Genomic DNA, 25,925 nt, shown 5'->3' on the forward strand with positions numbered 1-25,925 from the left:
CGGAGTAAGCGGCTGATGAGGTGAAAGTGAAAGTAAACCGGACACTTACGTCAAACAACGCGCGATAAGACGTTTCATAATAAAAGTCCTTCTCACATACAGCATATAGGGAATTTAGAACAACTTCCAAGTATCACAACTTCCTTTCTGAGTGCAAAAACTTCCACTGCCTCCAAGTGAGCATAGCATCTTTAGTGCTTCCTTTGCTGCGCAGCATCACCATCAAGTTGCTTTTTGCAGGAATATTATAGGCCGCTTTAGCCTAATTTTAAACATGAAAACACATCTTTTTTGACAACATATACGAAAACTACATACAATATCAGTGAAAACAATTGCAATCAATCTGTAACCAAATCATTTAAAACACTAACAAATTAATTTAGAGAGACTAACTCTTTAAAACACAATTTATCTTGTAAATTATTCCAATCAGACAGAGCAGCGTAACTAAATACCCTTTTATCCATACTTGCACATACGGACTTCTACGTATTGTCAGTGTGGGCCATCTGACCCGATAGTACAGTAAATAATTATGGGTATGGGCTTTTGAATTGGCACAAACACGCACACGTTTTACAGTAAATCACTTTTTACAGTAAAACCTTCTAGTTTGAAAGTGCTTTAAGGGGTTTTAGAAAAAATGTGATGTGATAATAAATGTCTCAATCTCTTTTTGAGAAATATCATATGTTTGGCTGGATGGGTTTAAGGAGGTTGAAAGCTAAAGCTGGGTATCTGCAGTGATTTCCCAATTTGATTAGACTTGATTCATATTCATTCACAAGGTCAGATTTGGATATACTATCAGTTTGGGATCCTTTCAGATATATATTTCACGCCAACAAATATCACTGACATGAAATACAAACTCTAGTATTAGTAGACTGTCTGCTTGCTTAATATTTGAAAACACTATTTTGATGCTCCCCAACAGATATTCTACTGACTATAAGCAACTTTGCAACAACATGACTTATTCTAACCCGAACTCTAACCTAACAGTCAACTAATACTCTAATCAGAGTTAGTTGACATGCAGTTGCAAAGTTAATTACTGATAGTTAGTAGATTGTCTATAGACCATGAAAAAAGTGTAACCAAATATGGATACATTCTCATGTTTATCAGTGTACCAAATTTACTGTATGATGTTAGTACAATAGTCATTCATGGAACAAAAACAAAAAAGGTAGAAAGCTTATTTAATTTTGTCTTACCATATTTTGACACTGTAACACACAACACACATTGTGACTAAAAAACTGTAATAAATAACATTAGCATAGACAATTTTTCCAGAAGGTCTATCTAACAGAAATATATATCTGGTAAAAATATTACAGACATTAATCATATGTATAAAATGTTTTACAAAATAAACTGCACACTCTTCACAGTATGAATGAAAATTAGATTGATCCTTGTTAAAAGTGCTAAAGTAATTTATTCTGTCAAGAACAGTGAGTGATTTTCTCTTTCTTTTGTTGTTTGATTAAAATTAATGACACAGACAGCAGCAGGGACTGGTTTATGTCACATTCCCTTAGAAAGAATGATCTTTACAAAAAAAAAAAGCTTTGACTCTCTTCCATCTCACTATACAGTTATCCTTTCAGCAGGAGCAACGAACATGATCCTGCAATACCGAAGGCTGCAGTTTCAGGACTGCATTTCCAGGACCATAGCTTTTTATTTTGTTGTTGCTACAGAATGTACTAACACTTCACATTTTATAGGACTAATATTTCAATTCGGTATTTGTGTTTATTAATTGTTTGGAATGATTTACTGTTTTAATTATTACAATTTAATATATTCTCCTAACCCTTAACCCTATAAAGATAACCAGTGGCAACCCTCTTGGAATTTTTTAACCTAATTTGTTTCAATATACGAGCCTCTGTATTCTGGTTATTCTGGTATTCTTAAATTCAGTTTTCTTATAATTAAAGTTATTTTTTCAAAGCTGAAGTAAGGGAGACTTCAGTTTCATTAGCTGTTTCATAAGTAGAACAATAACTAATAACTAAGTATTACATTTGACAATTACAGTTAGCAACATTTTAATTGCTTCATAATGAATGAGTTTAATCCCAACATCATCATAATGTAGGCCTTATACTGAAGACTCATATATATTCCTGCTAATCCACCTCATTTGAGTTTTGATCAGGCTCTACTACCTCCTCCGTTTCTTCTGTAAAAACATAAAACAAAATAGAATTTGTATGGATACTAAAACAATAACCAGTCAACATAACTTTACATGTTTCTATTAATGCTGCATTATTTAATTTGAATGTCAGAATCTCTTCCTTCTGTAAGCATTGATTGGTAATCTTTTTAAAATAGTACATAAGAGCTAGATCAACTGTACATTTGTTAAAGCAATGCTATCTGAAGTGGTTTAAATTTACTATCAAATTTATGTATAGCAACTTGAGTTCATAACAGCTGTAGGTTTAGCAGTGTTAGTAATATAGTCTGTAGCAGTATATCAGACAAATATGAATTTATTACAGTGAGAACCTTCTGAGGATCTTTCACCTGGTGGTGACTTTGCTTGTTCTGTTGATTTTACAGTTTCTTCATAGCCTGGGTGCCAGCCCGAACCCCACCCACAACATTTTTTGGTCGGGAAGTTCGGTCTGGACTCGATCCGTTGAGGCTCCCAAAAGGCCGAGCCAATCAAATTGCCAGGGCGGGCTTTAATCGATGATGGACAGATGATCTGCGGTTACGTAATCACCCACGTCACCAAAGAGCGCTTGGGTTGAATTAGTTTTCAACAAAGACGACTGCAGCTGGAGAATTGAGATTTCACGAGTTCACACTTACAAATAAGTCAGATAGAATAAATGCGTATATATTAGATTTCACAATTTATTTCACACAAATAAGTCAGATAGAATAAATGCATATATGACGTGCTGTCCGAGGAGAGGGCTGTGGGCTCGGTAGCCATACTCCCCCCGTATTCCTGGTTGTGAGAGAACAAGCCAAGACAAGAGTGAGGATTCGGGGTGGTGGAGGGATGCTGAAAAACTGTCAAGTATTGTTAGGTAAGTTGACAGAGTGAATATGCCTACTCATGCTGATATAGGGTAACGTTATGACTTATGGTATTGTTTGATGACAAGTTGATATTGGATTGATTATTTGTACGTGCTCCTCCCGAACTTTGTTTATGAAACATCATGTGTAGATTCCGCCATCGCGTCTGTTATAGAAGATATCCACAGCGCTTTCATTTTAAAAGAGGAACAGAGAGTCGCGACATTGTTGGTTGAAAATATGAATAAAGAACATGCGTCATTTACTCCGTTGCTCTGATTGGTTGTAGGTCTATCCAATTGAGTGCAGAGTTTTTTTTTTTCCTGGTTCGGTTGATACACGCCCCATAATCATAGTCCTATATAGCAGTATCAGACTCACATTCTGACTAGAATATGAGTATGACGAAGTCAGGCTAGGTTCTTCATGATGTCTTGAGAAATCCATCCACCAATGTTACTCATTCCACTAAGGAGGTTTACATCAGTGTTCCTGCTAAGCCAGCTGTCTTTCTTGAGGCTGTAAGGAGGAATTAGAAGATAAAATTATCAGTGTTCAGTGGAACAAGTTGCAAATTAGTTACTATATTTCAATTACTTAAAGTACAAAGTGCAATAGACTAACATTACTAACTAACATTGGATTCCTGTAATTAGACTAGTTACTGATTTTACATTATTTGATGTACATTTCTAATAGGGGTGGGTGATACGGCAAATATATGTCACTTTTTTTCTCAGGCAGGATCACGATCCACAATCTTATCACAATTCTTTTTCATGTTTGTCTTTAACAATATTCTGCAAGTCACTGAGTGGTACAGCCAAACTAATTCCCCTATTTAAAAATAGTAAAAAGGTAACAAAATAAAAGAAAATGACAGACCATTTAGGCCAAAGTAGGGGTGGGCAATATGACCAAAATCTTATTTCACTTTATTTTATTTCATTATTTTATCTTTGTTATTAAAAAATGATCAAACGTTACAAATAATAGTACAAGATACAAATGTGTTTAATAAAGTGTGCTGCATCCACTCTACTTCAGATATCACACAACCCTAATTTATGAACAATATTTTAGTTTCGAATATAATATATTTAAACTTAAATTCCTGTTTGTGTGTGTGTTAGAGTGACTGCAACAAAGGATATTTACTCACCTCAGTTTACATTCCGAGTTTTGTAGCACGTCTACGAGCTGCTGCTTGGAGGATCCGATGGTATTTTTACTCAGATCAAGCTCTTTTAAAAACTGCAATGCTTTTTTATCAGCCAAAGTCTGAGCCAAACAAGTAACATCTGTAATTCCACAGTCATTTAGGCTAGAAAGAGACAAACAGACACACACACAGACAGAAAGTAAATGTGTGTACTCTTTTTGGGAAGAAAAAGTACATACTTGAGTGTGTAGCAGAAGAGTATGCAAGCTTTGGGACATACACTACTTTGTCATAACGGACAGCTTTGTCGCTTAGTTACATGCTTCCTGTCACTGTTTAAACTAGCCTGTCAATCATCTTGACACATTCAATTTAATTTGATTTCCTACCATTTCGGAGACAAATGTAGCACATTGATCTGCTAGTCTTGGGTCTTTCTTGCGGAGACTCTCATGTGTGCGCAATTTGAATATAATGATCCATTTAAAAGTTAATGGCTAAACGTATCATTACAAACGTTCACAATGCTATTACAGATGAAATGAATGTGGATAACATTGAATAAATAACTTTTCGTCAAGTTAGATACTAATAATTATTCACTTAAACCCCTTTTTCTAAACCTCTCTATTTAACCGTCGGACTCACACATCCGCCACGTTTGTAGTTTTTAACACTTTTTGTCCGTGTTTGTAGTTCTAATCGAAACCTAGTCCAACGCGCAATGGGTTCTGGGTATTATCAGCTGTTATAGTGTGCATGGATCAGCACTTCAGATTCTGGAATACTCATTTCAACATACTACGATTTAGGACATACTAATTCTATTTTCGAAATACTATTTAGGACGGATAGTATGCGAATTGGGACGCACCGCATGTGATGATAGACGTTTAGTGGCAGAGAAATTTCCCAACATGAATTTTGCATCAACCTCAAATCTGTTGCTAGTTTTGCTCGTCAAAGCTACACTAAAATGTAACAATGAATGAGGCTATCATTCAGATTCAATTGGTCTCTACTCAACCACTTCTTCACATTGTTCAAGAAAATAAAGAGCTGCGGAATAAAGAGGCTATTTGGTAAAATGTCTTTTATACATACTTCACATATTCACTTCTCTGCAACTTATTGATGTTAATTTTCTGTAAAGGTTATAATCCTATTACTCATCCCTCCTACCTTTGTTTAAGCTATGTTTGGTTTGATGCATATGCTTGCTGTCACAGTGTCTGGTTGCTTTTCCCCGGGTTTCCACGAGATGTCCTCCTTCCCTCACGGTGTCATCACATATGAACTTCAGTTCCCATAATCCTGTTCGCTACACCTGATTCCCATCACAGTCTCAGCTGCGTTCTATCACCTTAATTATGATTGTGTATATAGTCCTGTCCGTTTCAGTGTGTGTTGTCGAGTCCTTGTAAAATGTACGACACTTCTGTGTTCTTGTTCCCTTGCCCGTGAGATCTGTGTTTATTGTTGGACTGATTTAATGGATATCGACTCATGCCTGGATTGTTTACTCTCTTGGAATTTCCTAATTAAAACATACTGCACTTGGATCTGTCTCCTCTTGTGTGTCGTGACACTTGCAGTTCCTCGCTGCTGTTTGCTCTGTGGTTAAAAGCATCTTATCATACACGTTTCACGACTGTGAAGTTATACCGAATGACAGATGTTACTTGTGCCACAGAGCACATACAAAGCTAATTGATTATGAAATTATCACCTGACACCCGGTCTGACACTATGACCAAAATTAACTTGCGGTTGGTACTCGGGTGTCAATTTAAAACCCTGCTTTCATCAGATAACTAGAGGAATTATTTTACACAAATATAATGTGAACTCAGGCTTTGTTTAATGTCAAAGTGATTTTAAGCAGGAAAATGTTCCTCACCTCAGTCTCTCCAGTTTACATTGTGGTTTCTTCAATATTTCACACACACCCTCTACTCCTTTGTTTTCTAGTTTATTCCCACTGAGGTCCAGCTCTCTCAGGTTTGAAAGAGAGTAACACAGAGCTGGAGTCAGGATGAGAAACTGTTTCTCTGTAATACTGCATCCACACAGACTGAAGACAGAAAGAGAAACAACAATAGCTCACGAGTGAGTTAAATGCATCACGAATGCAGCAGTAAATGTCATTCAATATAATAATACAACAACAACAACTTGGAAACGTAATTATGGAACCATAAACCAAAACAGGAGCATAATAGGATTTGAGGAAACTGAAATCATTTATTAAAGTTAAAGAATTAGTCATTTTAGTGTAGTTTACCATCACTAAATACAAATTGTAAGAATGGATTTAATCTCAACCTGTAATAAAACAATAAATCTGAAGAGAAGATATAAAAAGAGCACAGGACACTGCATCTATGTATGTATCCCTCTCAACCGGCTACTCTCCTTTCCCCCTGACTCAAGTCACTGAAAGTTCACCAAGAATGTCTATATACAACATATGTTGTATCTTGTGAATCACATTTTTTTTTAATCATTTTCAGTGTCTCAGTGCAATTGGTAAACTGGCTCAATTTCACAGCCATTTGTTTTTTGAGAAAGATTGAAAACTAATGAGAATCCTGTTCTCCTGATGTGGGAGGCATTTCTTTACAATATCTGATGATCATGGTTCCTCTCTCCCGAAACCAGATGGAGGCCTTTGCGCACAGGAATAGGGGCCCAACACAATTCCAACAATATTTGTGTAGAAAATATTTACAGCTCTTTTGTTCTGGTCTGAGTATTTAAGGGAAAGTGGCAGAACAGTCTTTGAGAAATTCTGTAGCCAGAAAATCCCCACGCAGTGCTGTGTCAGTTCTGCATTCAGAGAGCTCACTGTTTCTCACTCTCAGGTACATTTATTACTCTTAGATTCTGCCTTGATTCTGTTATGTATTTATTATTTCTGAATTGGCTTCTAATTGTTAGTGTTTAGTGTTTGTCTAATTGTTAGTCGTTGGCATGCTATATTTTTACCTGACAAATAAAATATTTGATTTATTCTGTATTCTCTGAAATCATAATGACGATTAAGTAGAGTATCGTGTTTCCGCAAATCTGCGTCAGGATAGATAAAACTGAAGGCCCAAAGTAAGGAGTATGTGGCACATCATCTGTTTTGATTTCTGACTATCGCAACTTGCAAGCATTGTGACTAAGAGAACTACATTTTTCTATGAACAAGCATGGAGCGGTATGACTGAAATCTATTAGTAAACCCTCTAAATAAGATTAGAACTGACGAGTTTCTCAGCAAACACAGAACATTGGCACAAAGTACACAACCTTCTAACAACGATTTAACAACATGGCCCAAAGGTTGCTATAACTACATTGTGTGGTGAAGGTTGTTACAGCGTTGTCACAATGTTGACATTGAATCACCGCTCAGGGCCGTTGCTTAAGGTTGTGCCGAGGGTGTCTGGACAACCACTGGATGACATATGTACTCGTCACTGCCCTGAAGTGCGAATCAGCCTTTTAAATTTCAACCAACAGTTGGGACGTCTCATTCTTCATCGAGTTAATTTATATAGGCCTATTATTTATTATTGTATTGTATTATATATATATATATATATATATATATATATATATATATATATATATATATATATATATATTCCGCATGGCGGTGTACATGCCATTTTTTGTAACTTTCCATGTGGCTACGCATCCGAAGATGCGCGACTTTGATCCGAGTCTGGCCGAGCAAGTACATCTCACCATACCGGCACCCAGTTTGCACGTGTTTGCATTGTTACACAGCGAGCCTACATAGCAGACAAGTCCTTTTAATGAAAATAAAGGTCCATGTTTTATAAAAATGTTCACGAAACTAAATGAAAATGTTTAGTGAAGTTAGAAAATATGTAAGATATCGTTAATTTAGCTGTATAGGCTACGTTCTCATATCCATTTATTTTTTTCTAAATGTCACAAGTAATAATCTCAAGGTTTACTGCTTTACATTTACATTACATTTTACATTTACGCATTTGGCAGACGCTATTATCCAAAGCGACTTACATTGCTTTTCAAGGTTCCCATTTTACATTCTTATCAGTTCTTGCTTTCCCTGGGAATTAAACCCATGACCTTGGCGTTGCAAGCGCCAATGCTCTACTTTGGTTAAGTGTATTAAAATAAATATTGTCACGTGTGTACCGTACTTCTCACTGCTGCTTTCTGATGGTTTAGAGGACAATTAGTCAGAATCGACCCCTGTTGTTTAAAAGAATGGTATAACAGCGAGCATGTCAAGTATAAATGCCTCGTCCGTTTGGGGAGGTGCGCGTGCAGTCAGAGGTACAGTATAATGTTACAAACCTCAGTTTTTCCAGAATGCATTCTTTGCTCAACAGAGGATAAAGGGTTTTAACTCCATTTTCTCCTAGTGTATTTCCACTGAGGTCCAGCTCTCTCAAGTGTGATGAGTTTGATTTCAGAGCTGAAGTCAGATCAGAACAATCTTCAGCTTCTATACCACAGTTTCTTAACCTGCAATCAGAGAAAAGAGAAAAGCAAACTATTCATTTGTTTTCATTCAAATACCAAAACACTATTTCCTTTCTTGTATGTGAGTGTTACTGACCTCAACCTCTCCAGTTTACAGTGTGAATTCTTCAGTAAATCATAAAAATGTTTTACTCTTGCGTGTTTAAGTTCATTCCCACTGAGGTCCAGTTCTCTCAGGTGTGATGGGTTTGATTTCAGAGCTGAAGTCAGGAAGGCACACTGCTTATCTTTAATACTGCATTTACACAATCTGGAACGACAACGATTCAGATATATGATGATCATCTTATTTATGGCCTACAGTAGTCTTATATTTGGTCTAATTGTCTACATTGTAACAGTGTCACACTAGTTCTGGGTTCTGGAAACTGTTCTAGCAGCAGATGTGACTCATAATATTTCTGCAGTACAACATATACACAATCAGCACATTGAAATTTGAAATGAATTACATTCTTTAAATTAATTTATTAGTTAGACACCAAACATTAAGTGTGACCAATATGGAAACTAAGTAAAACAATATAAACAATGTAACGTCTCGGTTACGGATGTAACCCTCGTTCCCTGAGTAGGGAACGGAGACGTTACGTCGGATGACGACGATTGGGGTTTCGCTTAGAAAGCCTCTCACCTTCGAGTATATAAAACGAGCCAATGGCAATGAAATGCCATGGGTCTGCGGAATTTGCATAGCGTATCTCCGCCCACCACAGGGGGTATATAAGGAAGTACGCTGCAATATGCAGATATGTCTTCGCTGAGGAGCCGAGACTGAACTCAGGCGTTTTTCAGCGATACAGCGGAAGTGGCAGGAAGACGTAACGTCTCCGTTCCCTACTCAGGGAACGAGGGTTACATCCGTAACCGAGACGTTCCCTTTCGTGGTCACTCCGAGTTACGTCGGATGACGACGATTGGGGTTCCAGTCTAATCACGCCACCTCGGCTGTCATCCAGTGCCCTGCGTAAGTCTGAGCTCCCTGTTGTGAGAATAGCACGAACGAAGGAGTCCTACTTAACACAGGAATACCAAGGTACACTGGGAAGCATATCTCAGGAGAAATATGCAATTATGCCCAACCATTAAGGGGGGGGACTTGAGAGACACATATGACCCAGAGGGATGCATATGGGGTGTCACTGAGGTGTCCAGCCGCAGGTGGAATATTTAAACCCCAGGGGTGGCAAGGTGGCTTGCCAAGGGAAAGACACACGCTCAAAAGAGACTTACAGTGGAATACACATGTGGGGGTCGCCCAAAGGGGGGACCATGCACATGGAGGCACCTAGTCAAGCGCAAGAGCTGTGTTATGGCAGATTGGCATAACTCAGGCGTTGACGTAACCAGTGCTGGAGGAAACTCAAAGAGCTTATCAGACTCACCTGAGAGAATATCGCACGTATCCCGTCCGTGGAGAGGAATGGCGAGCAAGCGAAGACACCTGAGCAGAATCTAGCACCGGCTGGTTGAAGCGAGTACATGAGAAGAAACTGGCTCTACTCGGAGATTATAGAATCTCGCGAATGTGTTGGGTGTCGCCCAGCCTGCAGCTCTACAAATGTCTGTTAGCGAGGCGCCATGCGCTAGAGCCCAAGAGGAAGCCACACTACGAGTGGAGTGGGCTTTCACACCAAGGGGGCACGGACGACCTTGCTGCTGGTATGCCAAAGCAATGGTATCCACTATCCAGTGTGACAACCTTTGCTTTGAGAGAGCCTTTCCCTTCAGCTTCCCACCATGACAGACAAGAGCTGGTCTGAGGTCCTGAAACACTGCGTTCTGTCTACGTAAGCACGAAGGGCGCGTACTGGACAGAGCAGTGCCAAGGCTGGGTCTGCCTCCTCCAGGGGCAGCGCTTACAGGTTCACTACCTGGTCTCGAAAGGGTGTGGTAGGAACCTTGGGCACGTATCCAAGCCGGGGTCTCAGGATCACGTGAGAGTTAGCCGGCCCGAATTCCAGGCACGCTTCGTCAACCGAAAATGCCTGCAGGTCCCCTACCCTCTTGATAGAGGCCAATGCAACCAGGAGCGCTGTCTTCATTGACAGGAACTTAAGCTCCACTGATTGTAAAGGCTCAAATGGAGCACTCTGCAGGGCAGTTAGAACCACTGAGAGGTCCCAAGAGGGTACGAGGGGAGGACGAGGAGGATTTAGTCTCCTCGCTCCCCTCAGGAACCTGACGATCAGGTCATGCTTCCCCAAAGACTTACCATCAACTGCTTCGTGATGTGCGGCAATGGCGGCAACATACACTTTCAGGGTGGAGGGAGACAGCCTTCGCTCCAACCCTTCTTGCAGGAAGGAAAGCACGACACTGATCGGGCATTTCGTGGGTTCTTCGTTTAGAAGAACACCAGTTGACGAAGAGGTTCCACTTCAACGCATAGGCATGTCTCGTGGACGGTGCTCTAGCGGAAGTGATGGTAGCCACCACCGCTAGGTGGTAAGGTACTCAAACCTGCCTCGTCCCGTCCAGGAGCCACACGTGGAAGTTCCAAAGATCGGGAATGAGGGTGCCAAAGGGTGCCCCGTCCCTGAGAAAGGAGGTCCTTCCTCAGAGGAATTGGCCAGGGAGGTGCTGTCGCGAGGAGTACTAGTTCGGAGAACCAGGTCCGGTTGTGCCAATACGGGGCAACCAAAATGACCTGCTCCTCGTCCTCCCTGATCTTGCGCAAGGTCTGCGCAAGAAGGCTCACTGGGGGAAACGCATACTTGCGTAGGCCCCGCGGCCAGCTGTGCGCCAGTGCATCCGTGCCGAGCGTGCCCTCGGTCAGGGAATAAAACAGGTCACAATGGGACGAGTCGTGGGAGGCAAACAGGTCTACCTGTGCGTCGCCGAACTGATCCCAAATCAGCTGGACCGTCTGGGGATGGAGCCGCCATTCTCCAGCGAGAGGCCGAACTCGAGACAGCTCGTCGGCCGCCTGGTTCAGGTGTCCCGGGATATAAATGGCTCGAAGCGACCTCAGATGCTTCTGACTCCATATGAGGAGGTGGCGAGCGAGTTGCGACATACGGCGGGAGCGTAGACCACCTTGATGGTTGATGTACGCTACTGTCGCGGTATTGTCTGATCGGACTAGTACGTGCTGACCCCTGAGCAGCGCACGGAAGCGGTGCAGGGCGAGACGCACAGCCAGCAACTCGAGGCAATTGACATGCCAAAGGCGCTGGGGTCCTATCCAGGAGCCCGCGGCAGCATGACCATTGCACATGGCGCCCCAGCCCGTGGTGGAGGCATCTGTTGATACAACAAGATGCCGGGAAACTCGTTCTAAGGGCCCTCCGGCCCGTAGAAACTTGAGGTTCGTCCACGGGGTGAAGGTCTGACGGCAGGCTGGAGTCACTGGAACTCGGAGCGTGCCGTGTTGCCATGCCCACCTCGGGACTCGATCGCGAAGCCAAAGCTGAAGCGGTCTCATATGAAGCAATCCCAGCGGCGTTACTGCGGCTGCGGATGCCATATGCCCCAGGAGCCTCTGAAATAGTTTCAGTGGAACCGCACTCTTGCCCTCGAATTGGCGAAGACAAGTCAGCAGTGACTGCGCGCGCTCGCTCGTAAGCTGCGCGCACATGGCGACCGAGTCGATCTCCATACCGAGAAAAGAGATCCTCTGCACGGGGCAGAGTTTGCTCTTCTCCCAGTTGACCCGAAGGCCCAGACGAGCTAAGTGCCGGAGCACTAGGTCCCTGTGTTCGCAAACCTGGCCTCGAGAGTGAGCTAGGATTAGCCAGTCGTCGAGATAGTTCAGGATGCGAACCCCGTGTTCCCGTAGGGGAACAAGGGCTGCCTCGACGACCTTCGTAAAGACGCGAGGAGACAGGGCTAGCCCGAAAGGGAGAACCGCGTACTGGTATGCCTGCCCCTCGAAAGCAAACCGTAGAAACGGTCTGTGTCGAGGTAAAATGGAGACATGGAAGTAGGCGTCCTTCAGGTCGATCGCTGCAAACCAATCCTGCGGCCGTACACACTGGAGGATGTGTTTGGCCGTTAACATCTTGAACGGCAGCCTGTGAAGGGAGCGGTTCAAGACGCGCAGGTCGAGGATTGGCCGTAACCCACCGGACTTCTTGGTTACAATGAAGTAAGGGCTGTAGAAGCCGGACTTCATCTCGGCTGGAGGGACAATCTCGATCGCACCCTTCGCCAGAAGGGTGGCGACCTCCGCTCTCATGACAGGGGCATTGCCCCCGACCATAGTGAAGCGGACTCCCCTGAAGCGGGGAGGAGATATCGCGAACTGAATCGCGTAGCCGAATCTAATGGTTCTCGCGACCCAGCGGGACAGTCTGGGAAGCTCTAGCCAGGCCTCCAGAAAGTGCACCAGCGGGGTCATACGAACCACAGACGTACCGTCGGTGGGGCAGCGAGGCGGAATGACCGGCACCGGCGAGGGTGGCATAGCGGCCCTGTGCGGGGGCACGGTCATAACCCGCATCCTGCCAGAGGAGGCCAGGGGAGGGCGCGCGTCCCACGGGGGCGTGCTCTGGCAGGGGTCTGGCGACAGAGGGGGGATGAGAGGAGCGTGGCCCGTGGGCGGCGCGTGCTGTCATCCACTGCCTCTTAAAGCTCAGAGAAAGAGCATCAGTTCTTTTAGAACAAGATTCTCCCCCAGCCCTCCACTGGGGGAAGGAGTGGTCCTGCTCCCAACTCCCCGAAGAACTGAGCCCTAACTCCAAGCTGCCCATCTCAGGAGTGCTGCTTAGCCAGGTGTTAGCCGGCTAAGGGGCAGAGACAGGCGGTGCCAGCCTCCAGCGATCTCCTCGTGCTCGGACCGGTGAAGGCTCGAGGGAAGGAGCCGCATGGAGGTGGCGTCGGCGGGAAGCGGACTAAGCAGACCACACCAACGGATGACCGTCAGTGCAGAGCCTCAGTCCGCTTCTGGAGTGATCGAAGACTGTTGGGCGCAGTCCTCAACCACACCGCCGACCAGGCTGCCCGCCTCAAGGGTGCTGCTTAGGCTGACGTGGCAGTCTAAGGGGCGGAGACGGGCAGCGCCACCCTCCCGCGACTTCCTCCTACTCAGAGCTGGTGAAGGCCCGAGGGGAGCAGCCGCATGGAGGGGGCCTTGGCGGGAAGAAGACTAAGGAGACCGCACGGATGGATGACCATCGGTACAGAACCTGAGTCTGCTTCAGGTGGCCGAAGCCACACCGCCAAAGAGCTCAGCCTGGGACATGGGGGAGCTGAGAAAATTAATTCTCAGACCCTACCACATCAACCTGGCTAAGCCCATGTCTGGACCACATAGTGGACATCACCTGACCCAGGATCACGCAGGTACCGATGTCGCCCGAGAGCGAGGTCAGTAGTGTGCGCGGCGGAACAACCAGGCCGGGCATGGGAGGCATAGCGTCCCAGCATAGGGGCGTGGTTAAAATTTTCCGCGTTCTGCCAGGGTTGGCCAGGGAAGGACTAGCGTTCCACTGCGGCCGGTTCGACAGAACTCCCGGGACAGCACTGCATCGAAGGCGCAGGCGACACACAGTACTGCATGACCGTGCCACGATAGTGACAGGGAACATACAGACCATGATCACCGTGCGATCGAAAGCAGCGAAGGCGGAGGACACCCGCGAGCAGCGAAAGTCACGTGGAGTCTCGCGCAGCGCAGGCGTCCTGATGCACGTCCGGGAGAAGCTTACAGCGCTCGGGGGAGGGCGGGGCCACTCCAGCCGATGCTTTCAGCTGCCCGGGAAAGCATGGCTGACAGCTCTGGATCGGTCCCGGCAACGATGGCACTCCCGTGGGAGGCAACGCAGTCAAAACTTCATTTCCAGAGGAATCAAGCCCGCCTTGTGATGCTGTGAGTGCATGGTCTGCGATGTGGAGGGGGGTGTGGCCCGAGGAATTGACTCGTCGGTTGTTGTGCCACACCAAACCCTCAGATCACCCTGGCCACCAGCCAAAGTATCCCTTCTCGAGGAAGAGATAAATTGGGGTGTGGCAGAGGGGACTCTACTCACATGGAGATCATTGAGTCTTGATCTATAAACATCGCGATGGTCATGTTCCCTTTCTTTTTTTTTTTCTTTTTTTTTCTTGCAATGAAAACATGACTCATCAACGAGCGCTGCCAAGCGTGATTAAGCCCAACACGCAAAACAGCGCTCGCGACCGTTAGGCAGATGACCGCACAGTGCGCACACACATCCAGAAAATACACGGGCGAACCGTCTTGAAAAAGACGTGCCGCGTGCAGCTCTTTTAGAGAGTGGAAAAGCTCAGCAGAGTGCTGAAGCGCCCAGGGAGAAACACACTCACTGTCGGCAGATTACTGCACAAATCAGCAGCAGGTAATGAGATCTCGCTGGAAAGCGCCGTCACACAAACACACTGAAGAGCCGCTCGTCTCGAAGAGATTTGAGATGACACTCAAAAGGCTTGTGGAGTGAAGTACTGAACTTGGCTCCGAAGCGAAAACATATCTGCATATTGCAGCGTACTTCCTTATATACCCCCTGTGGTGGGCGGAGATACGCTATGCAAATTCCGCAGACCCATGGCATTTCATTGCCATTGGCTCGTTTTATATACTCGAAGGTGAGAGGCTTTCTAAGCGAAACCCCAATCGTCGTCATCCGACGTAACTCGGAGTGACCACGAAAGGGAACTTAAGCTCTGTTCTCTTAAATTAAATAACTAGCCTAAACAATAAACTTTAAATCACACAGTAACTGCTGTACAGTATAATGATACTAACTGTAGTTTCTCCAGCTTGCATTCTGGGATCATCAGTAGATCACTGAGGTTTTTAAATCCAGAGTCCCCTAGTTTATTCCCGCTCAGGTCCAGCTCTCTCAGGTGTGATGGGTTTGATTTCAGAGCTGAAGTCACAGCAGAACAACCTTCATCTGTCATTTTACAGGACCTTAACCTACATTGAGAAAGAAAGAGAGCAGAAAATAAGACAGAAGAAAATAAATTAACTCTTTTTGTTGTGCGTGTTCATGACGGTGATGTGACTTTACAAAATAAAGACAGCCAGAGGAAGATAAATCATATTTATTCCAAGGTGATTCTAAGGTGATTAAATTAGTCCGAAATTTATTTATTAAAGGTCCCGTTGCATGCGATTCCATGTTTCAAAGTTTAGTTAGTGTGTAATGTTGTTGTTAGAGTATAAATAATATCTGTAAAATTATAACGCTCAAAGTTCAATGCCAAGCGAGATATTTTATTTACAGTTTTTCTCGATTGTTTACACACATTTTCTGAAAGCATGCCTCATATTCTCAGAACTCTAAACACAAATCCAAAAAAACACACACAATTGGCAAAACCCCTCAATGCTCCTGCAAAATGAAACTTTACATTCAAAACAATGTTATTTCTTCTCAAAATGGTATTTTGTTTTCAAATGACACACACAAACCATCATATGAATAGACATTTATAAGAACCAGTTGAACACTGATGTGCTCAATGTAAAACACTATGATGAATGCAAAACACTTCTTCTCCATTCATCATAATGACTTAGGCCTTTTTTTGTTCAGTGTTACACTTACTACAGACAGTACATGCATAAGTGTGTTGTAAAATATCTGAGAATATTGTTTTTATACTCAGAACACACAAATACACGGTAACAAATATATTTTATTTTTCCCACAAAAACAATGTACACAGTGTACATCCCAACCAACACAAAGTTGTACATACAGTGGTCTACATACAAAACAACAGAAGAATTTACTGTATACAGTTACAGTAAAAAAAAAAAAAAAATCCAATGTTGGCATCCACTGCTCCACTGAAGAGCTGACCTGTTGCCCTTTTATGCTAAAGCTCTGATTGCTAATTGTAAAACTGTGTGACGGGTGTTTGCTCATGTGAAGAGTCAGTGTGCATATCTGAATGGCAGTGTGTTCCTTGTGAAAACAAGAGATTTTCTGCATGAAAATTGTGCCAAAAGCAGAGAATTGTGTGTAGTATTTTGAAAAAGGTGTGTTTTAGAACTGCAATTTGAGTGTAAAGCAGGAATTGTGCTTGTAGTTTAGCAGAATTGGTTCAGGCGGTTGGTGAATGAGTTACATGTTGTGGTCATTGTGTCTCAAGTACCAGAAAATGTGTGTAAACAATCGAGAAAAACTGTAACAGAAGTTGACTACAAAAAACGGCTCGATTGGACTACACCCCTCTACTTCCTTCATTAATGACATCACCAGAACCGTGTTTAGACTAACCTCCGCCCACAGGAACACAGGCGTATTGATGGCGAAATGTCAACAGATGGTTGATGTTTATCTATAATCGGATACCGCAAAAGTTTAATTCGAAGTTGGTAGTTTGCTCTGTCCATTTCACCACGGACTGTTTTTCTAACCTGGGATAATATCAAGCAGGCTTCTCTCAGCGTTTCATACTGACGAAGGGGGCAATTTCAACTATATTCCAGCAAGCGGTAAGTACAAGTAGTGATTTAATATGGAAGTAGCGATCAATTCCACATCGTTTCTCTTAGTAGGATGAAAATAATCTTACTTAAACTGTGATTAATATACAGAAAGCGATCAAAGAACAATCCCTTTACAATCGTCCAAGCTGTCAATCAATCACACAGCGCGAGTTTATCTGGACACTTGCCAAAACTCGTTATGAAATCAATGACGCTGTTACACTGCACAACGAAGCTCTTACTGTATTTATATGCCTCATGTTTGCATTGGTGAAATCATTAGTGAGTGCAGAAACTGCGTTGCAATGATAAGATCTTTTATTTACGCGATCAACAGGCTGTCATCTGCTCAACGCTCACTGCAATTTTTTATGTGATTGAAATAGATCTAAATACTTAAAAAACTTCTCACGATTCGTTAATCCCGATAGTTGTAATAGTAAAAACGTATAATAGCTGTAATAGTAAAAGTTTTCCAGATAGTTCCACATGTAATGCCAGTTATTTCATATGCAAGCATTTCAGCCAATCACAGCAGAGGGCGTTTACACTGAAGTCTCACAGCAGACACGCCCCTTCAAACAGAGTGTTCAAACCAGGGAATGAAATCAGGCTAGGAAATATGCCTTTTATTTCTAAATTATAACAATTTTTGATCTAAAAAACATACTAACATTATAAGGGCACCCCTGGAAACATGATAAAATAATAAAAATAATCCATGGAATGGGACCTTTAAAAAAATAAACATGACCTCACGTTTTGTTAATCACGCTTGCACACTGCCTCCGAAACTTTCGTCCATCATAAAAATTTTTTGGATCAGGTTCGATTTTCTGCGTTTTTCACATTCGTAGCAAACATTTTGAATGGTGTTTGAATGGTGTTTTGATGATTAATAGCAACTGAATCACCAATACGAAAAAAACGCATTCAAAAATGTTGTCCTCAGTGTGCAAGGAGCTTTAGGCTCAAAGTGTTTTGATTAAAACTGTTGAAGTGATTTTACAGTTTTTCTCGATTGCTTAAACACATTTCTTGAAACTACACTCAAAAAAATGCTGGGTTGTTTCTGTAAACAAATTGTTGGGTTGATTGTGCTGGGTCAAAAAGTTGGGTTGTTTGGGGTACTGTAAACACATTATTGGGTTGCTCATGCTGGGTCAAATGAGTTGTAAGGGGGTCATTCACAAATAAACCGCTGGTTGGGTTATTTTGACCCAGCAACTGGTTACTTTTTTCATTCTTTGCGGAACTTTCTGGATTCTTCACTTCTGACTCGAGGAGCAAGCCACTCGGAGCAGGCAGTGTTTTATGGTAAGTTAATATGAATGTTTACCTATATTTTTAATAAGTTGTGGTGGTAGCAGCAAGCTAATTTCACTGTTCAACATACAGTCATTGATGTGGAAGTGTGTGAGGGGTAACGTATTTATTCTGTGAAACATTAAATAGCCACAGCTAGCCGGTTAGAATTTCTGACAAAATGGCGCATCGTTAAATCCTTAGTTGAAATTAAACCGGCTATATATGCAGCCTTTTTGAGTTTAAATTCGTTTAAATTCTAAATTCATCATGTAATTATTGTAGGCCTATTCATTGTGGACGTTGCGTATTTAAAAGTGAGAAAAGCGTTTTGTATGAAATCCATACGCGCAGTTTCCCTCACAGGGCTCGCACGTAAAATCAGCGGGAAATGAGTCTCTAATGTAGGCTAGCTAGTGAGTTGTGAGTGAAAAGTCTGCTGGCATAGTTTTAGAAATACTCGTCAGATGAAGTGACTGAGGTAGCCTAAGTTCCAGCACAGTCTGCGTGTGTCTTCTGTAATGTCTTGAACCATCGTTTCTGCCAAAAAAAGGCTTTCAAGAGCTTGATATAGCCTAGTTTTTTTTAGTAAATGTATGACTACTTGCAATCTTTATAAACAGCGACTGAGGAAAGGAGAAATAAATGGACAGGTTTTGAGAAGAAAATTATACCCGTTTAGTTGAACGAATGATCGTCAATATTTAAAACTTAAAAAATGTAAATGCATGTCATCTTTCATTTTATTGTGTAACATCTAAACGAGGCGATCATCAGCGCTGCCAGTCAGGAGATTAACGAGCATCGTTGTGGGTTTGTGAGTTTTAATGTTAAAGACACTCAACATTACAGTAATATTTTACTTTTAATAAAGTAATGTTTTATTTTAATGCCTTAATGTTGATAATATTTGTCCAAATTACTCTTTTATTACTATTAGTATAATTCAGTTTGCAAATACTGAATACACATTTTGTTTATTTTTCAAATTTGGTCATTTGGTAATGTTTGCAATAATTTTAATTGCATATTCAATAATAAATTGATACTTCCACAAAAAAAAGCTTAACTTGCATGTCAGTTTTATTGCAACACTCTTAAGTGATTGTCCGGGAAGCAGACACACTCTATCAGTTTAAATCTAGACTAAAACGCATCTCTTTTACCTGGCATTCATATAGAACATTATACATTTCAATTATTCAAATCAGTTAAATGATTATTAGGCTGCATAGGTCAGCCGGAACCGGGGACACTTTCCTATAACACCTGATGTACTCATATTTAATAAGAAGAATGGCATCTATGCTAATGTTTGTCTTTCTGTTCATTCTAAAGTTTACTGAAGTCAGCCGGATCCGGGCCGTATCCAGATCAGAAGGTGGACCTGCGCCTGGACCCATCCATGACGCATCCCTTAAGTGCCAGCCTCATCAGCCCTGTGAAGGCCTCATCGACATGACTGATCCTCAACAAACTCGTCTCCATACCGGTGTGATGACTCCGACTTCCAACCAGATGGAACTGGATAAATATTCTGAATGTTCTTATTCAATCTGACCTCTGACCTGTAATGCTGCCTGTTTGCTCGATGGCCAGAGGAGAACTGAACGACTGAGCCTTCTCCCAAGGTTTTGCCTTGGCTTTTGGCTTGCTTAGTTGGGGACATTTAATATTTAACAATATTATTGATTTGCCTTAAGGTGGACGATGACGCAATTTTCTTCTAGAAACAAACTTTGTTGTATTATTTTCATGTTACAGTATCACTGTGAAGCTGCTTTGATACAATCTGTATTGTAAAAAGCGCTATATAAATAAAGATTTTTTACTTTACTTGACTTGTGTAATCAACAGGTGAGGACCAACATGGTTGAATATTTACTAAATGAGATGACTGGAGAATTGCTGCACATTCTGTGCATCAGGAATGAGACGAGGGGGACATGTCAGACCTTTGACATTGATTAACATTTGTATTCGATAAAGAAAAGTATTAAAGAAATGTATAAAATAAATAAAAATAAAAATGAGATTGAAATCACATATACAGTGGCCTCTCTGGTTTATTGTATTACAGAGATAATAATTATTTTACATTCGTAATATAACAAATATTTGTTACTAATTTTATTAAGGCAATGAGACAAGAAATAACCCAGCACATGAGTAAGACTTAACCCAGCAAGAGGGTTAATTTCACCCACTGGTTGGGTCAAATGAATGACCCAGAAATATGGGTTAAATGGTAAAACCCAGCACTTGGGTCAAACCAACCCAGCGCGTGTTCTGTCCAATAGTGACCCAGCGGTGTGGTTAAGGTTGGGTTATTTTTTAACCCAGCAGTTTTTAGAGTGTATGCCTCGTATTCTCAAAACTATAAACACAAATCCATAACGTCTCACCCAATTCCCCAAACATCCTATTTTCAGGTCAAAATGAAGCTCTACACTCAAAACCATTCACTCTTGCTGAAAAACCAAACTTTGCCCTCAGACAGGACACACAAGCCCTCAAAATCACACACACTACAACATAGTCTAAGACACTGGTGCAATAAATTCAAAACAACATTTCCAAAACTGGTCAGTTATGTTGCTTGCGGTTCCCCCCTCACAAACCTTTTCACATGATGAACACAAAAGACATTTTTATTCATACACAGAAAACACACACACACAAAAAATATTTTTTTTTCCTGTTTTACTCTCTTTTTTTTTTACTCTTTTTTTTTTACTCTATCCTCTATTTTTTTTTATATTTACTTACAGTAAGATGTGTGTGACCAACATATGACAGTAAAAGAGCACACACAAACCATATTCTAATATGGAATTCGAATTGTATTGGAATGGTAAAGAGTGTTGGGACGTGACAGGAGGGTCTCCACTCAAGGAGACAATATGATGAACACGTCTAAGAATGTTCCACATATGGTTGAAATACCATCATTTGCCTAGAAAGATAACATTCTGGGAGTCAAGACTATAAAGGAGAAAGGATGCCCTCTCTTCACTGTCACACTCTGCAGCCACTCTGTGTGACTGTACGACTGCTGGCCTTTTCTTGCAAGAAAATACACCTCATCAAAGACTATTGGAAATGTTTGTCTCTTATTCAGTGATAGAATTTTGTTTGCCACCACACCTCCCTGAAGGTTCTCGAGGCGACGGTAAAGTGACTCAAATTTGGCCTTACTCGTAGCCCAGCCTCCCTCATAATCACACCATTGATAAAGACATGGGCAACTAGTGGCTTGAATTTCATCTGAGACTGCTTGTCTTCTTGCCCTTCCTCCTCCTCATTCTTATCCCTCTTCCTTCATGTCTTTCTGGATCCATTGTTCCAAAACGCAATAAAAACGGATTTGGGCCCTTTTATATATCTATTGAAGGTTCTGATTGATGTGTGTTAAATTTTGACTCTTAGTGCTAACTGAGCTGAAGCTGTGCTGACTTGAGTGAACAATATTGAATGCTAGTGCTTTCTAAATGACAACATGGTCTAAGCAATGAGAAATGAAGGGATTTGTGTGTAGAGTTTTGCAGTGACAGTTCAACAAATCTGACTCATGTGTCAAAACAGGGAATAGTGTTTATAGTTTAGTGAAATGGGTGTGCTTTTTGATAAATGGCGTTATGGTTTTGAAATTTTAGTTCAAAAGCCTGGTTATAGTGTTTAAGCAATCGAGAAAAACTGTAAGCATTTTGATTCTTGTTTGTGAATGTTACTGACCTCAATCTCTCCAGTTTACAGCGTACATCTGTCAGTATATCAGATAAGTGATTCACTCCTTTGTTTTTTAGTTCATTTCCACTGAGGTCCAGCTCTCTCAGATGTGAAAGGTTTGAACAAAGAGCTGAAGTCAGACTGAGACACTGTTTCTCTGTAATACTGCATCCACACAGACTGAAGACAGAAAGAGAGAGGACAACGATAAAAAAAAACCCTTGCATCACAATAAGTGTATTGTGATTGTCAAAACATTTGGCACGTTTAGTGACAACATGTTACAATGTTTACATAGTATGACTGGTAGGCTACAGTTTTTATTTTATTTTATTTTAAGCTTGCGATTTGATTCTGATCTTGATTCAGCATAGATTAATTTGGATAAATATCAGGTACAGTAGCTACATGATATTTTTTCTTAAGGAAAAATGATCTCAACTAATGCTGTAAACATAAACTTCAGCAGTTAGTATCATTAAAGGTTCAAATTAACAACTCAAATTAATATAATGCTGTTTTTATAATAATAAAATGATATTTTTAGCGATAAGAGTACAAAATATTTAAAGAAATATTTAATATAGTGTGTATATTTATTTAAAATATTCCACTCTATAGTTACTGTATTTTTCTAGCTAACTACTATAATATGGTCATTAAATGTTCTCCAGCTTTTTTACTGACCTCTTTCCATGGTTAAAACACTGATAGATTGATTAAATGAGACATAATACATTTCAGTAAGTTGTACTGTATCTTTCAACATACCTTCTTGTTCATTTGAGTTTATTTACTAACTAGTAGAGGAAGAGATGATCAGTTCACATGCCGCAACTGAGGCGCTATAGCGATAATGTTTAAGAGCGCCAAATTGGTATTTTCTTCAAATTTTGTAATAAAATTGACAATTTGAAAGCTAAGACTTTGTTTTTATTTTAAAGTAACCTGCTCTGTCTTGTCTGTCGGTGTTAGTGTCCTCTTTTGCTTCGAGATTTTTCACTGAGTGAGAAAATGGATATGTGGCGTGAGAGCCCGAGAACAGTGTTTGAATGTGTGAGAGTTGACAGCCCTGCATATATGTGTAATTAAATTTAAATTATACAGAATTAATCAGTAAAAGTTATTTTTTTTATCTAATTGTACATGTTTTTGTTATAAATGATCTGCTTAATTTTAATATTTAACTTTCTAGTAGTTGCTAAGAGAAAAAAATATTTCAATACTACTGAAATAGTATTATCCACTACTGTAAAAATAATATAAAAAATAATGCAACATTTTAAACCATTAAAATAAAACACTCACATCAGTGTGTTGAGTTTACAGTGTTTATCCTGCAGTAGAGCAGAGATCTGATTCACTCGTGTGTCTCCAAGTTTATGTCCACTCAGATTCAGCTCTCTCAGGAGTAACGGGTTTTTACCCACAATTCCTCTCACATACTGACAGGCTTCATCAGCAGCAGGACTTCTCAAAAACCTGCAGAAGGGAAGATGAAAGTTAAAGGGTCTTTCTGGCTTTCAGGAGTATGAGAAACATCAGCACAGAAAACTGGCTTCTGAAACTGCATTTTTGTGAACATCTGGAGACTCACAGACCTGCTGTAGAGAAACAGTGATACCGTGAATCTGGACTTAATGGAAATTAAACTACAGTACTTTCAGAAACACCTAATACCATACTGCTAAATATCATCAGTACCATTGCACCAAAACAAATCTCTGTTGAAATTTAGTCATTAATTCCACAGTGCAAAAACTTGTGTAGCTTATTGTATTACTGACAAAATATTTTGCATGAATATTTAGCCTGAAAATAATGAATTATGTATTTTTCATCATATCTCACCTCAGTGTCTTCAGTTGACAGTTTGGATCCTGTAGTAAATCATTGAGCTCCTTCACTCCTGATTGTCCAGGATCATTTCCTGTGAGATCCAGCTCTATCAGGTGTGAAGGGTTTGATCTCAGAGCTGAAGCCAGAGCTTTATATCCTTTTTCACTGATACTGCAGTCTGAAAACCTACAGAAAAGACAATTTATATAATTTATAAAAATATAATGAAACCATATTTCTTACTGTTAAAACACAAATTGTATTATATATATATATATATATATATATATATATATATATATATATATATATATATATATATATATATATATATATATATATATAATAAAAAAAACATTCAAGTTTAGTGGCTTGTTGAACTCACCTGAGTTTCTCCAGTCTACAGTTTGTATTTTCTAATCCAACCTTGAGTTTCTTCACTCCTGAATCCTGCAGATTATTGTTGCTCATGTCAAGCTCTTTCAGACTTGAGTTTGATCTCAGGACTGTAGCGAGAGCTGAACAGCTTTCCTCTGTAAGACCACAATTACGCAGCCTAAAATGATCAACAGGAGAGAGAGAATTTACAACCCCATTTCCAGAAAAATAGGGACATTTGGTAAAATGCACTGTTAATTCTCTTGAACCTTTGTTTAACTGAAAAAAAGTACAAAGAAATTATTTCCAGTGTTTTTGCTGACCAACTTAATTATATTTTTTAAATATAAACAAATTTTGATGGCTATACAAAACACTCAAAAAAAGTTGGGACAGAGACATGTTTACCACTGTGTCACATCACATTTCCTTTTAATTACACTTTTCAGTTTTTTTTTTTTTTTAATTGTTGCAGTTTTGCAAATGGAATTTTTGCACAATCTTGTCTAATACAAGACTTCAGCTGCTTAACAGTCTGTGGTCATCACTGTCTGATTCTCCTTTTTTCATAATGGCCTATATATTTTCAATAAGAGACAGATCTGTACTGTAGGTGTAGAGTGTCTACAAAACCACACTGTTATAGCACGTGCAGAATGAGGCCTGGAACTGTCTTTTTTCCCCCAGGAAATATGTCATATTGATGGAAGTACATGTCTCTGTAATCCCAATAGATGCCTCCATGTCAGTGGTAGTACCATAATAGATATTTGCTTTTACACCTGTCACTGATGAAAGTCTGGATGGTCCCTTTCATCTGGGACTGAGAACTCAATATCCATCTTTTCCAAAAACAAGCTGAAACATGAATTCACCTGACCACAGCACAAATGGTCTCAGGTCCAGAGAACTTGGCAGCATCTCTGCATAGAACTGATGTATAACTTTCTCCTTGAGTAACAGAGATTCAAGTGGCATTTCTTGATGCAGCAGCAGACTGTGTTAAGTGACAACGGTTTTCCAAAGTACCCCTGAGCACATGTGGCTGTGTTTAACACAGTAGTATGATGGATTCTCATGCAATGCCGTCTGAGGGCTCAAAGGTCACGCACATTCAACAGAAGTTTCCTGCCTTGCTCTACACGGACTAAGATTTCTTTCGATTCCCTGAATCTTTTCACAATATTACGTATGTAGATGATGAAAGAACTAAATTCTAGGGATGCATCAAAATGAACATTCTGGGCCAAAATCAAAACCAAAAATTCAGGATGCACTTGGGCGAAACAATCAATTAATTCATCAAACTACAATCTAATCTACACTCAAATAGCTAAAACTGAATAGTACAAACATTTCAATTGTACATAAGGCAGTTTTATATCAACTTTTTGATTGTGAAATATAGTAAACATTTAAAGGACAATAAACTGTAATAACTTGTTTTCATGACAGATTTATTCAAACACACATTAAATAATGAAGACACCTGAGCTGAGGCAGCTACAGTGATCT

At 40.8% G+C, this 25,925-nt stretch overlaps 1 protein-coding gene across 2 annotated transcripts in view; it reads right to left on the minus strand.

The window, feature by feature from the left end:
• Positions 1-1,160: 1,160 nt before the first annotated feature.
• LOC311085633 (uncharacterized protein) overlaps positions 1,161-25,925 on the minus strand; it is a 28,877-nt gene continuing 4,112 nt past the window's right edge. Inside the window, exons 6-17 of one of the 2 annotated variants that reach the window (XM_084118174.1) lie at positions 24,418-24,588; positions 24,045-24,218; positions 23,502-23,675; positions 22,200-22,373; positions 15,462-15,635; positions 8,829-9,002; positions 8,564-8,734; positions 6,123-6,296; positions 4,223-4,384; positions 3,478-3,579; positions 2,554-2,587; positions 1,161-2,203 (exon numbers count right to left, since the gene is read on the minus strand). In XM_084118174.1, coding sequence (XP_083974300.1) covers positions 2,584-2,587; positions 3,478-3,579; positions 4,223-4,384; positions 6,123-6,296; positions 8,564-8,734; positions 8,829-9,002; positions 15,462-15,635; positions 22,200-22,373; positions 23,502-23,675; positions 24,045-24,218; positions 24,418-24,588 — 1,654 coding nt within the window. In that variant the 3' untranslated portion in view covers positions 1,161-2,203; positions 2,554-2,583. The other variant, XM_084118173.1, reaches the window with a different exon arrangement.

The sequence above is a fragment of the Abramis brama genome (genome assembly GCF_963993115.1).
Source record: "Abramis brama genome assembly, chromosome: 6".
In the NCBI taxonomy this organism is placed as follows: Eukaryota; Metazoa; Chordata; class Actinopteri; order Cypriniformes; family Leuciscidae; genus Abramis; species Abramis brama.